General features: G+C 46.0%; 1 protein-coding gene across 10 annotated transcripts in view; it reads left to right on the top strand.

Annotated features, from left to right (window-relative positions):
* The first annotated feature begins 367 nt into the window (after positions 1–367).
* Positions 368–17,415, top strand: part of AMZ2 (archaelysin family metallopeptidase 2) — a 29,242-nt gene continuing 12,194 nt past the window's right edge. For 4 of the 10 annotated variants that reach the window (XR_005660883.1, XR_005660884.1, XR_005660885.1 and 1 more), the window contains exons 1-10: positions 368–462; positions 1,939–2,039; positions 2,295–2,324; positions 2,455–2,678; positions 4,844–5,126; positions 6,559–6,732; positions 7,089–7,217; positions 10,851–11,014; positions 13,256–13,432; positions 15,651–15,806. Coding sequence is in view for 7 of the 10 variants with exons in the window: in XM_039914247.1 (XP_039770181.1) it covers positions 2,676–2,678; positions 4,844–5,126; positions 6,559–6,732; positions 7,089–7,217; positions 10,851–11,014; positions 13,256–13,432; positions 15,651–15,806 (1,086 nt within the window). In the remaining 3 variants the exon portion in view is untranslated. Of the gene's footprint in view, positions 463–617; positions 700–1,938; positions 2,040–2,294; positions 2,325–2,454; positions 2,679–4,009; positions 4,223–4,843; positions 5,127–6,558; positions 6,733–7,088; positions 7,218–10,850; positions 11,015–13,255; positions 13,433–15,650; positions 15,807–17,415 lie in introns of those variants that run through there. The other 6 variants (XM_039914249.1, XM_039914253.1, XM_039914248.1 and 3 more) reach the window with 6 other exon arrangements.

Below are 17,415 nucleotides of genomic sequence, written 5' to 3' on the forward strand. Positions count from 1 at the left end.
CTGTCAAAGGGGGATGAAGACTGTAAGCCCCACGTGGGATAACCTGATGACCTTGTATCCCACCCAGCGCTGAGAGCAGTGCTCTGCACATAGTAAGCATTTAACAAATACCAACAATATTATTTATTATTATTATTCTTCTTCTCTGGGCCTCAGTGCCCTCATCTGTCAAAGGGGGACGAAGACTGTGAGCCCCACGTGGGACAAGCTGATGACCTTGTATCCCACCCAGCGCTGAGAGCAGTGCTTTGCACATAGTAAGCGCTTAACAATTGCCAATCGTTGTTATTGTTGTTGATCTCCACGCCCCCACCCCGTGTCAAGTCAGCAAACGGATGACGTCACCGTTGGGCGGGGCGACGTCGGCGCATGCGCGCCCGGAGAACGGCCCCCTGCTTTGCACACGACCCGGAAATCCGGCGCCTGCGCGTTGGCGGGGGTGGCCCTGCCTCGGCGGTGGAGGTGAGGCGGGGAAGGAGGCCGCGGCCGACCGGAAGTCAGGAGTCCCGACCGGAAGTCGGGACCCTCGGCGCCATGTTGCCCAATGGCCTAAATGGGGCCTAAGGCAGAACCTAGTCCCCAGGCGTCGTTGGTCGACGGGGGCAGGGAAGGGGAGGGATTTTTAGGGTCCTTATATGGGGAGGGAAGGGGTGGGACCCGTGTGGCATCGATTCAAGGATGATTAGCATCCACCAGCTGGTAATGACCCATGGCAGCAGCATGGCAGTGGGGCTACAGCCCAGGCCTGACCCCCTCTAGGGGAAACAGCGTGGCTCAGTGGAAAGAGCCTGGGCTTGGGAGTCAGAGGTCATGAGTTGGACTCCCGGCTCTGCCGCTTGTCAGCAGTGTGACTGTGGGCAAGTCACTTCACTTCTCTGTGCCTCAGTTACCTCAGCTGTAAAATGGGGATTAACTGTGAGCCTCACGTGGGACAATCTGATTACCCTGTATCTACCCCAGCGCTTAGAACAGTGCTCTGCATATAGTATGCACTTAACAAATACCAACATTATTATTATTCGTTCATGATGATGATGGCGTTTGTTAAGTGCTTACTATGTGCCAAGCACTGTTCCAAGCGCTGGGAGGGATACAAGGTCGTCAGGCTGTCCCTCGTGGGGCTCACAGGCTTCATCCCCATTTTCCAGATGAGGAAACTGAGGCACAGAGAAGTGACTTGCCCAAAGTCACACAGCTGACAAGTGGCAGAGCGGGGATTAGAACCCACGACCTCCAACTCCCAAGCACGACCTCTTTCCACTCAGCCACGCTGCTTCTCATGCATTCAACTGTCTTTATTGAGCGCTTACTGTGCGCAGAGCACTGTGCCGAGCGCTTGGAATGTACAGTTGGGCACCAGTTAGTCCCTGTGCAACAATAATAATTACAGTATTTGCTCAGCACTTACTATGTGCCGAGCACTGTTCTAAGCGCTGGGGTGGATACAAGGTAATGCGGTTGTCCCACGTAGGGCTCTCGGTTTTCATCCCCATTTTACAGAGGAGGTAACTAAGGCACAGAGAAGTTAAGTAATTTGCCCATGGTCGCACAGCTGACAAGTGGAGGAACTGGGATTAAAACCCATGACCCTACTCCCAAGCCTGTGCTCTTTTCACTAAGTGCTTCTCTTAAGCCCTTAATGTGTGCCAAGCACTGTTCTAAGCACTGGGGTAGATAGAAGGTAACAAGGTTGTCCCACATGGGGCTCACAGTTCTTAAACCCCGTTTTACAGATGAGGTAACAGACACAGAGAAGTGGAGGGACTTGCCAAAGGCCACACAGCTGACGAGTGGCAGAGAGAGGATTGGAACCCATGTCCTCTTACTCCCAAACTTGTGCTCTTGCCACTAGGCCACGCTGATTCTCCTAGTATGGTGCCTGGTGTATAATAAGTGCTTAACAAATGCCATTATTAATATTACTGTTGTTATTTACAGAAGGATTGCAGCTGGAGGTGGAATGTCCTGTGGCAACCCTCTGGGTCGGAGAACGATTGGACAGCCCAAGGCAAGATAAGAAGAAGCAGCGTTGCTTGCTGGTTAGTGCGTGGGCCTGAGAGTCAGAAAGTCATGGGTTCTAATCCCGGCTTTGCCCCATGTCTTCTATGTTAACTTGTGCAAGCCACTTCTTTGGGTCTGTTACCTTATCTGTAAATGGGTATGCAGACTGGGGAGTCCCATGTGGGACAAGGACTGTGTCCAACCCGATTTGCTTCTGTTCACCGCAGTGCTTAATACAGTGCCTGGCACACAGTAAGTGCTTAACAAATACTTCATTATTATTATCATCCTAGGTCCACTGCTGACCTGCTGTGAGACCTTGGGTAAGTCACTTTGCTTCTCAGTGCCTTAGTTTTAGCTTTAGCATATACTCTCAGTAAACCTAGCTTCCTTCATCCTTATCATGTAATAGCAAGGTAACCTCCTCTCTGGTTTCCCTTATCCCACTGAAAGGGTTGGACTTCTGAAGACTATGGGGCTGAGGATAATTTCCCAAAATCCATCTCAGACAGCTAAACGACGTTAACTAACCTTACCCTAGCCGTGGTTTTTACAAAGGTTGGCCAAAAGCTCGTGGTGCCTGCAAGTCTGGAGAGACAACTGTCTGCCTGGGGGAATTTTGGTTTCCAGACTGGAGTTTGAGTGGCCATGGTACAATCTCCACTATCACATGAATGGTAAGATAAAATCAGAGTACTCTACTACAATAATCAAAACAGCTATGACATTTATTAAGCGTTGTCCATGGGTTAAGCACTAGAGTAGATTCATGTTGATCAGATTGGACAGAGTCCCTGCCCGACATGGGGCTCACCGTCTAAGTGGTCCTGGTATCTTGTCCACATTTTGCTGATGGAGAAAAAAAGCACAGAGAGGTAAAGCCGCTTGCCCAAGGTCACACGGCAGGCCAGTGGCAGAGCTGGTGCTAATTGCCTGACGCCCAGGCCCTTGCACTTTTCATTAGGCCGCACTGCCCCTCGCAACAGCAGTTCACACAGAGGAAACAGATTTAGACATCTTGGCAGCTGAGTCAAGCCTAGCATGAGAAGCCGTGTGGCCCAGTGGAAAGAGCACAGGCCCGGGAGTCAGAGGACTCCACTTGCCTGCTGTGTGACCTTGGACAAGTCACTTCTCTGTGCCTCGGTTACCTCATCTGTAAAAGAGTGGAGCCCATCATTGGGCAGGGATTGTCCCTATCTGTTGCCGAATTGTACATTTCAAGTGCTTAATAATAATAATAATAATAATAATGTTATTTGTTAAGCGCTTACTATGTGCAGAGCATTGTTCTAAGCGTTGGGGTAGATACAGGGTGATCAGCTTGTCCCACCTAAGGCTCACAGTTAATCCCCATTTTACAGATGAGGTAACGGAGGCACAGAGAAGTGAAGTGACTCGCCCACAGTCACACAGCTGACAAGTGGCTGAATCGGGATCCGAACCCATGACCACTGCCTCCCAAGCCCAGCCTCTTTCCACTGAGCCACGCTGCTTAATACAGTGCTCTGCACATAGCGCTCAATAAATACTATTGAATGAATGAGGATTCAGTACCTGTTCTCCTTCCTTAGATTGCAAGCCTGGTGTGGGACAGGGTCTTGCTGAAAGTGGTTAATTTGTATCTTCCCCAGCATTTAAAAAGTGCTTAACACATAGTAAGCGCTGAACAAATACCACAGTTTCAAGTTGTTTTGTAATTAATTTAGCCCTGCCTGAGATCAGTTCTTTACAATAACTGATTCCAAGAAAAAAAATCTTCCTTAAAACAGCTCATGACTGGAACAATCTTGTTGGGGGAGTCTGATTTTTGGTGAATCATCGGTTGGGATCTGGTGTTCCCCAGTGCGACACATCTTGGGGGAAGATAGGAAGAATTTCAAGAGCCGAGCTATTTCCTGTTTGCCGGTCGCATCTACAGTAGTTACATAAGCAGCCTAATTTGACATCATTTTAATTTTCTTTGATGCCGATCCTCACCGGGATCCATTATTTTCCTCATAAAGCATATAATCATATTGCCTAAATTTGCTGAAGAAAATTGCCTTTTAGGTCTTTATGGGACCAACTCCCTTATGGAGCTCTCAAAATGGGTGTTTTTCAGAGAAATCATTAGATTGAAAAAATGCCACGGGGCATGGGATTGGGGAAGTAAGTTCTATGTATCTGAACATCATGAAACCACTACGGTTTCCATCTAGAAGAGAAGGTGGCAGAAATAACGGTATGTGTTAAGCTCTTACTGTGTGTCTGTATAAGCGCTGGAGTAGATCAAGTTAATAAGGGCGGACACAGTCCTGGCTGCCACGTGGGGCTTCCAGACTGCAGGAGGGAGAAATATATAAGATGTCTGCATTTGGAGTATGTGGTGTACCATCTGTGCCTCGATCTCGTCTACCTTGCTGCTGACCACTTCCCCACATCCTTCCCCGACCTAGAACTCTCTCCCTCTCCGTATACGCCAGACCATCACTCTCCCCACCTCCAGAGCATTATTAAGGTCATATCTCCTCCAAGAGGCCTTCCCCGATTAAGCCCTCTTTTCCCCAACTCCCTCCCTCCCTCTGCGTCTTCTGTGCATTTGGATACGTGATCTTTGGGCATTTGATATTCACCTCAGCACCCCCAACCCCACGACACTTATGTACAGATATATAAATTAGACACTATAAATTATTTCTATTAATGTCCATCCCTGCCCCTGGACTGTAAGCTTGGTGATGGGCAAGGGAACGTGACTACGCATTCTGTTGTATTGTCCTTTCCCAAGTGCTTGGTTCAGCCCTCTGCACGTAGGAAATGCTCAATAAGTAACCAGTTGATTGATCTGCTTTTTCCCTGACAGATGCGAGCAATTAGGCACTCTGAGGAGGCCCTGAAAGTAGCCCTCATATCGAAGTCCTCAGCCCTGGTGAAGCAATACGAGAGTCTGGACCCTGGGGAGAGGCTTTTGATGAACGAAGCATTCCGCCGGGATAGCATTCTCTTCAGACCCATTACTCTGCAGTCAGCATCAGACTGGATTTCTGCACACCCGGAGCCCACGCAAGACTTTGAGGAGTTCTATCGCGATCCCTATAGGAAGAAACCCACTCCGCAGAGTAACACAATTTATATACAGGCCATTGGTAAGACCTTGTTTCTCTCCAGCAGGGTTACTTCCTTGGCCATCGTTGGCTTTAGACAGTAAAGAAATGCATGTTTTTGAATCTCTAATGAAATGTGCCAACCAAGTGGTTTGTATTGTTCAAGAAAACTCATGTCGGGGAACAGGATTAATTCACTGACATGAGGAAACGCTTAGTAGGGTGCTCTGCACACTGCGCTCAATGAATACCACTGATTTTTTTTTTATGGTATTCCTTAAGTGCTTACTAGGTGCCAGGCACTGTATGGAGTGCTGGGGTAGAGACAAGCTATTCAGGTTGAACACAGTCCGTGTCTGATGTGGAGCTCACAGTCTTAATCCCCCTTTTATAGATGAGGTAACTGAGGCATGGGTAAGTTAAGTGACTTGTACAAGGTCACATAGCAGACAAATGGCAGAGCCAGAATTAGAACCCAGTCCTTCAGACTCCCAGGCCTCTGTTTTATCCACTGGGTGACACTGCTTTGCCTTGTTGATTGAGTAGGGCAAAGAATTAAAGAGGTTGTTTTTCTAATTCTGAGTGACCTTGTTACCACTGAATACATAGCTATATATGCCCTTGGTTCTCTCTATCTGTGTCTCTCCATATATATACACATATATATGTATTAAATGTAAATATATACATATATATATAAAAATATTTACCCATAGATAAAAGTCAGGGATATTTATCAAGGACTTGAATTTGCAGAGCACTGTACTAAGCATTTGGGAGAGAACAATACGTTAGAATTAGGGACACATTTCCTACCTATAACTAGTTTGCAGTGTAGAGATGAGCTTGCTGTCTAGATATAGCAGTTTATTAGCTTGATGCTTCAATTTACCAGTGTGTAAGGTGGATCTAATAATGCGTAGTGTGAGAACATGTTTTTGTTTTAAATGTCCATCGAAGTTCGTCATTGGGATGTACTAATGAAAGAGTGTCGTCCTTGATTAAGGGCAAGGTCTTGCATATAGTCTTGTAAAATTTTGCATTATCTATTTTTGGTTATTTTATGCAAGCATAACTGGGGAGATTGTCATCAGGAAACTACTTGAAGATTTGTTGAATTATTTTTCTGTGTGTAGTTTTTCTGTTAATTTTGGATTTTTAAAATTGGAGATCATCGGTTTGATCCTCTAGTTACCGCTATCAACATTTTCAGTTTTTGAAAATAATTTTCCATTTTATACTATAACTTTGATCATGATCATCAAAATTTTGGGCATTTTTTTAGCAGTGGGAAATCGCTTCAGTGATTGGGGAAAAAAACAAACAACAAAAAAGCCCTCTTCCCCAGCAAGAAACATTAGAGAGAATACTGAAGTTTCATTTTTGTTTCGGTTTTCAGTAGTTTGATTTAATTGAAGGCACAGTAGCCGACCTGTTTAACTTTCAATCTGGCTTTTGTTTTTTATGACATTAGGTTCCTTTGGTGAATCCAGAGTTAGCACGGAGGAATATGTTACCTGGTTAAAGGGCTACTGTGAAGCCTTTTATTATGGAATGACCGTTAAACTCCTAGCACCTGTACCTGTTTCAGTTACCGGATGTTCATTTAGAGTCAATGACAACACACACAACTTGCAAATTCATGCAGGTACTTAGAAAAAAAAATCATTATTAATCATCTTTCATAATAGAGCACTTTAAAGGGTTTAAAAGGTATTTTTAAAAGTAGAAAATAGAACATTTTGAACGTGTCATCTGAATGCCTGAAACTTTTCTAGGTTTGAAGTTGAGAAAGATGTAAGAAAATAATTCTCTCTGGGGGACTGTGTTTTCACCAATGGAGATAAAGTATATTTTTTAAATTCCTAGTCATAGTGACATCTTAAATTATGTAATGTTTGGATATACTGTTGAATACAAGCTAAGATATGCTCTTGATCTTCTCGTTTGAATTTTGTGGTTTTCCTAACTGAGCAGATGGACTCTATTTGTACTTTTCTACAGGGGACCTGCTGAGATACTTAAAAAGGAAAAAGCCCAGCGATGCCTTCTGTATAGTGGGGATAACAACGATTGATCTCTTCCCAAAGGAATCTTGGAATTTCGTCTTTGGACAGGCATCTCTGACTGAAGGTATCCCTGTCTGACTTCCTCAGTGGTCAGAAAATGGGGTGTGATGTTCCAGTTTATGGACAAATACGGTAGCGAAGGCCTCCAAATTAGTGGAAACTAGATGGAAATGAGAAGTATTTGCAGAGCCTCATAATGATAGAAGGAAAGCTAATGCCAGCTGAAGTCATTTATAGCTGAAATCTCGAAAGAAAGAGTTGCTGTTTAATCCTCGTGAAATTCTGCAATTCACTCTCTTGACCTTCTAGCCCGAAAAGTGTAAGAGCTGCCAGCTGGTACGATAAGGAATTAGCCTTTCACTTTCCATCATGACTTTTCTTCCTACAGATTACTGACTATTTATTTTTTAAAGAATCTGCCACCTTCTTGATCTTTGATTGCAGCCTGTTAGCCTTTCTCTTTCCGTCATGACTTTTCTCCCTACAGGTCATTGACTACTTTTAAAAGAATCTGCAACCTCCGTGATCTTTGATCGCAGCCTGTAGGAAACCCCCTTGGTAATTATGAGCACGTATGCAGGGGAAATGATCTTGCCATCTGTCTGGCAGGCTTGAATCTCAGCCGTCTCCCTGCTGATGGCAGTTTTGTGCCCAGAGTTTAGCAAGTTTGCTGCCTAAAGTTTTGTCCTGCCCATGTTTCAAAGTGAAGCCACCCTTCTGCTCTTCCCAGAGAACCCTGGCTTGTAATCTTGGCCCTTCCACTTGTCTGATATGTGAACTTGGGCAAGTCACTTGATGTCTTTGGGCCTCTTTTAGCTCATATGTAAAATGGGGATTAAGAATGTGACTCCCATTTAAGACATGGATTGTGTCTAACCTGATTAGTTTGCGGCTACTCTAGTGCTTAGTGTAGTGCCTGGTACATAGTAAGCACTTAAATCACAGTAATAATAATAAGTACTATTTTTATTATCATTATTTTCATATATTGTCGGCAGGGAATGTCACTGTTTACTGTTGTATTGTACTTCCCAAGAGCTTAGTTCAGTGCTCTGCATGCAGTAAGTGCTTAGTAAATTCGACTGCATGAATGAATTACAACACCTGGAAGAGATGGACAGATGACTCATTTCAAATGATTTTGTCCTTTTTTTTTGGTGGTATTTATAAATCACTTCCTATGTGCCAGGCACTATACTAAGTGCTGTAGTAGTTGAAGATAATCAAATTGGTCATACTGGCCTCACAGTCTTAATCCCCATTTTACAGATGAGGTAACTGAGGCACAGAGATGTGAAGTAACTTACTCGAGATGACACAACACTCAAGTGGCGGAGCTGGGATTAGAACCCAGGTCCTTCTGATTCCCAGTCCCCTGCACTAATCACTAGGCAAAGCTGCTTTTGCCCTCGTCCATCAAGAAGTCACTGCTAATTCGCCTTGTGGAAATGTTTCATTTTCTTCCAGTAGTTGAAATAGCCTTCCTGACCTGTATTTCTTTTTAATTCCATCGTAAGGAAGCCGATTAGAGACGGAGTGCACAGAGAAGTGACGGTATGAAAGGGCCAGATTGCTACCTTGGAACGTCAAGGTGCCTGTGTTTCGCCTACGCTTCTCCGCATGAATAACTAGTTAGCTTTCCACCTGCTACCGTCGTTACAGGCGGTACTTCAGGAAAGAATAACGGGAGCAAGTCGCTTTTAGGGTGGAACGAGTGAACCCACTGAAGAAGAGTTTATAAATACGCACTGCCAAGCGGATAGGCAAAGGCTGGACAGACTTAGGTTTTCCAAGGATGATTACACTTGGCTGTTTGGGGAAATAGTCTCTACTTTTTCCCCCAAAACCCATTTTCAAATCAGAGATGCCGTGTGATCTCACAGTGGTCCGCGAACCTCTCTTTCATCCAGCGGAGGTCACTCGTGATCCACAAGAGAGTCCGGTGCATCCGAAACTCATCCAGAGGCGGTGCCGTCCAGGATTCATCGGAGGAGTGGGTCCTGGTCTCTGAGAGCAGGATCTTAACCCTGGGAGGGCTCGGAACTCTGTTCGGAAAAGGCTTTGAGGAACGCTGAGGCCTTTCTTAAAGCAATTACCCCCCCAGTGAGGGTTCGGTGTTGAGTACAGTTCTTGGCACATGCCGAGCGCTTAACGAACACTACTAGGCATGAAGGGTCGAAGTTAAGAGCAGGTGAGGCGTGGCATCACCATCTCCCACACGAGGAGAGTCAGTATGTGCCATCGGGACCTGTGTCCCGGCATCACCATCTGGGAAAGAGAGGCTGTGGGTACCCTCGCGCTCCAAACGGCATGAACTTCTAACTGTGCCGTAATAGTATCTGCTCGCCATCCGGCCTTTCCCACAGTGAGTGTAAACAGTTTCTTCATGGTCTTTTTATCCCCCGGCTTGGCGCCTGTCCGTGTTCGTTTAACTTTCAGAGATGGAAATGTCACGGCCCTGTGGGAAGAGCACAGGCCTGGGAATTGAGGACCCGGGGTCTATTCCCGGCTCCACCACTTGCCTGCTGTGTGACCTCGGGGAAGTCCCTTTACTTCTCTGCGTCTCCATTTCCTCATCTATAAAAAGGGGATTCAGTATCTGTTCTCCCTTCTGCTTAGGGTGAGAGCCCCACAAGGGATAAGGACTGTTTCCAATCTGCACAGACTATATCTACCCCATACTTAGTACAGAGTAAGCAATTAACAAATGTCACAGTGATTATCATTTTTACTCTGCACCACTTATTATGAGGTGGTCAGTGGGCCATGGGGAAAGGGGTAGCTCTGTTTGTTACCTAATCATAACAGTGTTTGTTAAGCACTTATTGTGTGCTTGGGGTAGATAGAAAATAATCACATCAGACACAGTCCTTGTCCCACATGGGTTTCACAGTCTGAGCAGGAGGAGAATAGTTTATCCCCATTTTACAGATGAAGAAATTGAGGCTCAGACAAAGGCAAGTGGCAGGTCTGGGATTAGGAGTCTGATCTCGCTGAGGGCAGGGAATATGTCTGCTTATTGTTATATTGTACTCTCACAAGCGCTCAGAGTGCTGTGCACACAGAAAGTGCTCAGTAAATACAATCGAATGAAAGAATGAATGAATCTTCTGCCTTCCAGTCCCATGCTCTTTTCACTAGGCCATGCTACCTCCTAAAAATTTTACCGGCCACTTCCAGCCAATAAGCAACAGCCTCGGGCAAGTTGAGTAACAATCTAATAATAATAATAATATTATGCTTGACAAGAGCTATGGTCGATACCGGGTGATCAGTTCAGACATGGTCCCCGGGATATGTGGGGGCTTCCAGTCTGAGTAGGAGGGAGAACAGACATCTCGGATCCCCATTTTACAGGTGAGGAACCTGAAGCCCAGAAAAAATAAGTGACTTGGCCAGGGTCAAACAGCAGGAAAGCGGCGGAGCCGGGGTTGGAGCCCAGGTCTTGTGACTCCGTCGCGCGCCCTTTCCTTAAGGCCACACTGCTTCGATCGTGGAACGTTAATAAGGCGCGGACCGGCGCCGAGCCAGGGGGCTAAAAAAGAGCATGAAGAAACGAGTGATCTGGTACTCACTGTGGGAAAGACCAGGTGCTACGGGTATTTTCCATCCCTGTTTTTTAAGAACCTGACCTTATTAAAAATGCATCTGTGGGGTGTACGCTAGCGGAATTCCCCTTTGACTCTGTCTTTTGTAGGCGTGGGTATCTTCAGCTTCGCCAGGTACGACAGTGACTTTTATAGCCCAAACTACAAAGGCAGACTGAAGAGACCAAAGAAACCATCCAAAGGAGACTATTCCATTTTTGATGACTGTCACACACCCGCCATCACCGGTTTATTGCTGCTGAGGTCTTGTAAGGTGAGAGGCCTCAGAGATCTTAGAGACCCTGACACCCTCTTTCTGGTAGAAAAAACTCTAATTTTGAAATGTACTAGCCATCTTGAACTTCTGTAATTTATTTTAATGTCCACCTCCCCCTTCTAGTCAGTAAATTCCTTGGGTGCAGAGATTGTAGCTACCACTCTTTCCCAAGCGCTCAGCACAGGGCCTTGCACACGGTAAGCTCTCAATAAATACCACCGATTGAGGGAAACAGAGGACACTGGTTAACTTAATATTATTGAAGTTCTATTCTGACAGATATTTTGTGGGCTGGGGGGGTAGATACGAGTTTTTCAGATGCGGTACAGCAGGTAGGATATCTTATCCCCATTTTACAGATGAGGTAACAGAGGCCCAGAGAAGCAAAGTGACTTGCCCAGGGTCGCACGGCAGCTAGGGGATAGCACAGGCAACCCCCACACCTAGAAACAGGAGAAACCCTGTACGTCAATCAATCATTTGCATTAATTGAACACTTTTGTGCAGAGCACTGTACTAAGCGCTTGAGGGAGTACAAACTACATTTCCTTCAGTTTAAAAGTATTGGATTTTTTGCCTTCCTGGAGGCAGGCACCTTAGCATGTTGCCTCTGGGAATTAGCAACGAAACTATCAGTCAGTGAGTGACATTTATCGAGCCCCTACCCACCACTGGACCCTGTACTAAGGACTTGAAAGAGGACAGCAGCACCCTAGGCATCAGTTCCCTGCCCTCGGGGGGCTTTCCATCCAATGAGGGAGATTGGACTGTAGACCAGGTCATCCTCGGATCGTCATTATCCAGAGGCGGGCCGTTGGAGCAAAGAGTAAGAAAGCCAGAGACTGTGGCAGGGTGCCGTTTCTTTACCGGTCTTGACCCCAGAATGCCGGTTTGACTCCAGATAACTCGCCAGACATCACTTGCAGGACTGTCGTATTTATTGAACGCTTAATGAGCACAGGGCACTGTACCAAGCAGTTGGGAGAGTACAGTAGAACAATAAACAGAGTGATTCCCTGCCCACAGTGAGCTTAGTATAGTGCTTGGCACAGTAAGCCCTTACCAAATGATATTATTGTTATCGTTATTATCATCATATCCTCAATGTTCTTCGGGGCATGTTGGAAAGTTGGCTTAGGGAGAATGAAAACTCTGCCTTCTAAAGACATATATACCACCCCCTCCAAGGACATAAGCATCGCAGCCCAATTTAAAGAGCTCCTGCCTGGGAATCGGAGGATCGGAATTCTAATCCCGGCTTCACCCGTCACCTGCTGTGTACCCTTGGACAAGTCACTTCACTTCTGTGGCCCTCAATTTTCTCATCTGTAAAAGGGGATTCAATGTCTGTTCTTCTTCCTGCTTAAACTCTGAGGCCCATGCGGGTCAGGGATTGTGTCCAACCTGATGAACTTGAATCGAACCCACTGCTTAGAACAGCGTTTGACTCAGAGTAAGTGCTAAACAGGTACCATAAAAAATAACAATAATGAACTCAAGCTGACAGCCTGAGGCTAGATTGACCAACTCATAGCAGAGTTTTGTGCACTGTGGTTTGTTTAGCCCTTACTATGTGCCATGCACTGTACTAAGCACTGGGGTAGATAGATCATCAGGTCCCATGTAGGGATAAAACTCTGTTATCGGGTCCCCCCCCCAAGTGCTTAGTACAGTACTCTCCACATGCCCCCTGCCCTTACAACACACATCTCCCCCTCCACAGCAGACCCATACATAGTAGACAGAGTTTTATGCACCTAATGCGTGTCAGATTCTGTGTAGTGTTTTTTCCTCAACATGTTTTTGGGAAAGATGGTTTGGTTTTGGTTTTTACGTGCCAGGCATGTGCCAGTTTACCTATCAAACTGATACAAGCTAATCAAGCTAGATACAAGCTAGATGGATACAAGCCAATCAAGTTGAGTACAATCCCTGTCTCACTTAGGGCTCACCATCTTAATCCTCACTTGGCAGATGAGGTAGCTGAGGCCCAGAGAAGTGAAGTGACTTACCCATGGTCGCCCGGCAGATACGTGGCGGAGCCGGGGTTAGAACCCAGATCCTTCTGCCTCCCAGGCCCATGTCCTATCAACTGGGCCATCCCGCTCGTCCTCTGTTCTTAAGCGACGTGTTTCTTTAATTTCAGCCGGAGATAAGGAGAGCAGCAAAGAGCCGAAAGAGTGGGGAAGGTGGGAGTGGTGGTAAAAGAGTGTATTTGCTAAACCAGCTGTCTTTCAGACCCTCACCCATGAACTCGGGCACATCTTTGGACTCCGTCACTGTCAGTGGCTGGCATGTGTGATGCAGGGCTCCAATCACCTGGAGGAATCAGACCGACGCCCCCCGGGTCTCTGCCCCATTTGCTTACGCAAGCTGCACTGCGCTCTCGGTTTCAGCCTTGCCCGGAGATACGAGGTATGCCGAGCGGAGGCGAAGGCGACCCGGTTCGGCCGCCCCTATCGGGGACCGGATTCCGTTCTGCACCCTACGGGAGGAAATTCGTGTGCAGCGAGCAGGAAGCTGTGGTTTTGTAGAGAGCGCAGAGCGACCGTTGCTCATCAAGAGCTCTGTGTTGGGGAGGTTTCTGGAAAGGCCGAGAACGTAGTCGTCGGGCTGGTTCTTCTGGCACGGGGGAAGGGACTCGGTTGAGGTTGCCAGCCGCTCACAAGCCTGGAGGAGGTAGACGGGAGGCAGTAGTAATACTAATAATAGTAATATTTCCGGCTTTATGAAGCCCTCACTGTGGGCCGGCCACCATACCGGGTGCTGGGGTAGAATCAAACTAATCGGATTGGATACAGTTCACAGTATGAATCCCCATTTTACAGATCAGGAACCTGAGGCACAGAGAAGTGAAGTGACTGGCCCAAGGGGATAAAGCAGACAAGCGGCAGAGAGGGGATTGGAACCCAGGTCCTTCTGATCCTCCGGCCCATGCTCTATCCACCAGGCCGTGTAGTGGTAGTGGGTTGGAGGGAATATTCAGAGTTCATCGCTTGCATCCAGTTGCTTCTAGTCTTGTGAGGAACCTAACCTCAAATTATAATGGTATTTGTTAAAGCACTTACTATATGCCAAGCACTGTTCTAAGCACTGGGGTATATACAGGGTCATCAAGTTGTCCCTCGTGGGGCTCACAGTCTTCATCCCCATTTTAGACAGGTAACTGAGGCCCAGAGAAGTGAAGTGACTTGCCCAGTGTCACACAGAGATGTGGCAGATTCAGGATTAGAACCCATGACCTCTGACTCCTAGGCCCTTGCTCTTTCCACTAGGCCCTGCTGCTTCTCTAGTGCCAACTTGTTGACAGAGCACTCTTCTAAGAGGTTGGGAGAGGGGTGCAGTAGAGTCTAGTGGAAAGAGCAGGGGACGGAGAGTTGGGCTGAGTTCTTCCACTTGCCAGCTGGGAGACCTTGAGCAAGTCACTTCATTTCTCTGTGCATCGGGTTCCTCATCTGCTACATGGGGCCCCTTCTGTACAATAGTCTTGTATTGAATTCCAGCTTCTAGAGCATGGTTTGGCACTTCATCTTATTGTTGTTATTATGACAATAGCCTCGAGGACATGATTCCTTCCTTCACTTATGATTATTACAACAGACTCAGAGGACACGATTCCCGCTCTCAAGAGCTTACTACTTAGAGAAGCGGCGTGGCTTAGGGGAAAGAGCACGGGCTTGGGAGTCAAAGGTCGTGGGCTCCGCCACTTCTCTGTGTCTCAAAGTCACACAGCTGTCAAGTGACTTGCCCAGTTGCCTCATCTGTAAAAGGGAGATTAAGACTGTGAGCCCCACCTGGGACAACCTGATGACCTTGCATCTACCCCAGTGCTTTGAACAGTGCTTGGCACATAGTAAGCGCTTAACAAATGCCATTATTATTACTATTAGTGGAGACAGACGGAAAATAAATTACAGTAGAAGAGAAAGGTAAAATGGCTATGTAGATGAGTCAGTGCATAAATAGTAAGGTATGTAAGTTGATATGTACAGAAGTAGTGTGGCCTAGTGGAAAGAACCTGGATCTGGGGGTCAGAGGACCTGGATTCTAATCCTGACTCCGCCACTTACCTCCTCTTTGACTTTGGGCACATCACTTAACTTTTCTGTGCCTTGTTTCCCTCATCTGCAAAATGGGGATTCAATTCAATATCTGTTCTCCCTCATACTTAGACCGTGAGTCCAATGGGGGACCTAATGATCTTGTATCTATCCCAGTGCCTAGTACAGTGCTTGCAACTAGTACGTGTTTAATAAATACCACAATTATTTTCATTGTTATTGTGTACAGAAGTGCAGTGGGAGGGAGGGAGTCCTCTAATGCACTGATGGAAAACTGGGGTCGGGGAGGGGGCATGGATGATCTGAGAAGAAAAATCAATCAAGGAAAGCCTCCCGGAGAAGATGTCACCTCAGAAGGGATTTGGAGAAAGGGGGAAGTTATCATTTGTTGGATTTGAAGGAGATGAGAGGGTGTGAGTACCCTGAAATATGGGGAAGAGCCTACTTAAAAAGGAGGAGGAAAAAGAGGATTCAGCCTTGTTTTTTGTCCTTCGCTTTTGCTTCTGGAGAAATGATCAGCCTTTGCCCAGCTATCTGCGGAAGGTGACTTTTTTATTTGTTTGTTATTTAAGGCGTTAGTGAGGTGGATTGACGAAGGTGCTGCTGTTGCTCCGGAAAGAGCTGCGAAATTCAGAAACAAAGACCCAGTGGATTTACCCAAACCTGTGGAAGCTTTTCAAGAGTGGCGAGAGTGGATCCTGAAATGCCTTGCTGTACTCCAAAAATAAGTACATTTGTCTTGAGAAACAGGAAAATTGCTGCCTAGCACCGTGTTTTCTTTTCTTGAGGGGGTGGGCCGAAATAGAACAGCTCCCCAGTTTGCAAGAGCCCGGGCTTGGGAGTCAGAGGTTGTGGGTTCTAATCCCAGATTTGCCACTTGTCAGCTGTGTAACTTTGGGCAAGTCACTTAACTTCTCTGTGCTCAGTTACGTCATCTGTAAAACGGGGATTAACAGATGAGCCTCATGTGGGACAATCTGATAACCTTGTATCTATCCCAGCACTTAAAACAGTGCTTGGCACATAGTGAGCACTTAACAAATACCATCATTATTATTATTATTATTAATAGAAGCACCGTGGTCTACTAGAAAGAACATGGGCCTATGAGTCAGAGGCCTTTAGCTTGAATTCTGCTCCATGCTCTGCCTGCTGTGTGACTTTGGACATTGGTGACTTGGACGGTGAGCCCATTGTGGGGCAGGGACAGTGTCTAACCTGATCATCTTTTATCAATCTAATCACTTATTACAGTGCTTGGCTCAAGATAACAATAATCATGGTTCTTGTTAAGCGCTTACTATATGCCGAGCACTGTTTTGAGCATTAGGGTAAATGCAAGTTAATCAGGTTGGACCCAGTTCCTGTCCCACATGGGCCTCACCCTCTACCTAAACACTCAACAGATGCCTATCATTATTATCATTATTATTTAAAATGATTTCAGAGCTCCTGAATCTTGGTGATTTCATTCTTGAAGAACCTCATGATAAGTAAAACTTGCATAGTAATGCTCTTGCCTCAAATGACAACACATATACGAGCACAACAGTTTCTTCTGATTCTGCACCGTAATCATAACAGTGCTGGTGATGAGGACTGTGCTAAGCGCTGGGGTGGATACAAGATAAACTGGGCACAGTTGCTGTCCCTCATGGGGCACAGACTCTCTCCAGAGGGATGGGAACAGGGTTCCTTTAATCTCCAAAACACAAAGTGAAGACACACACAATCGGATAATCGAGTCTTTATTATGAATCATTAATCTCATCATAATACTTCTTTATTGCATGTCGTCATTAGCCTGGCTTCTGTCGATTTATTATGTAGGATTTTGATTCTGTAATTTGATCGTACATTGAATGAAAAGCGAACCTGGATAAAAATCATTATAAAGAACGACTTACGGGTAGTCGAAGTACATCATAGGCATATGTCTATCGACTTAGTATGGTGTTCTGCATTCTGTAAGCGCTCAATAAATACAGTGGATTAATCCATGGGAGCTAACTTTTTAAGGAATTTATTAAACAAGATCCTTCTGTTATAAAGCAGTGAAGATCCCTGATTCCATCCACTGATCCTCGGAAGTCTTGTACCCTGATGTCACAACAGACTGAAAACATCTCTTTCAAGTTAATGTGATTTTTAAAAGACTCTTTGGTTTATCTTCTTCAGATGAGGATTCTCACCTTACAGTGAGGAAGATAATGGTATTGGTTAAACTCTTATCATGTGTCAAGCACTGTTCTAAGCATTGGGGATTGATACAAGATAATCAGGTTGGGTACAGTCCCTCGACCCATGTCCCTCAGGGACTTATAGTCTAAGTAGAAG

The sequence above is a fragment of the Ornithorhynchus anatinus genome, chromosome 15, assembly GCF_004115215.2.
Source record: "Ornithorhynchus anatinus isolate Pmale09 chromosome 15, mOrnAna1.pri.v4, whole genome shotgun sequence".
NCBI lineage: Eukaryota > Metazoa > Chordata > Mammalia > Monotremata > Ornithorhynchidae > Ornithorhynchus > Ornithorhynchus anatinus.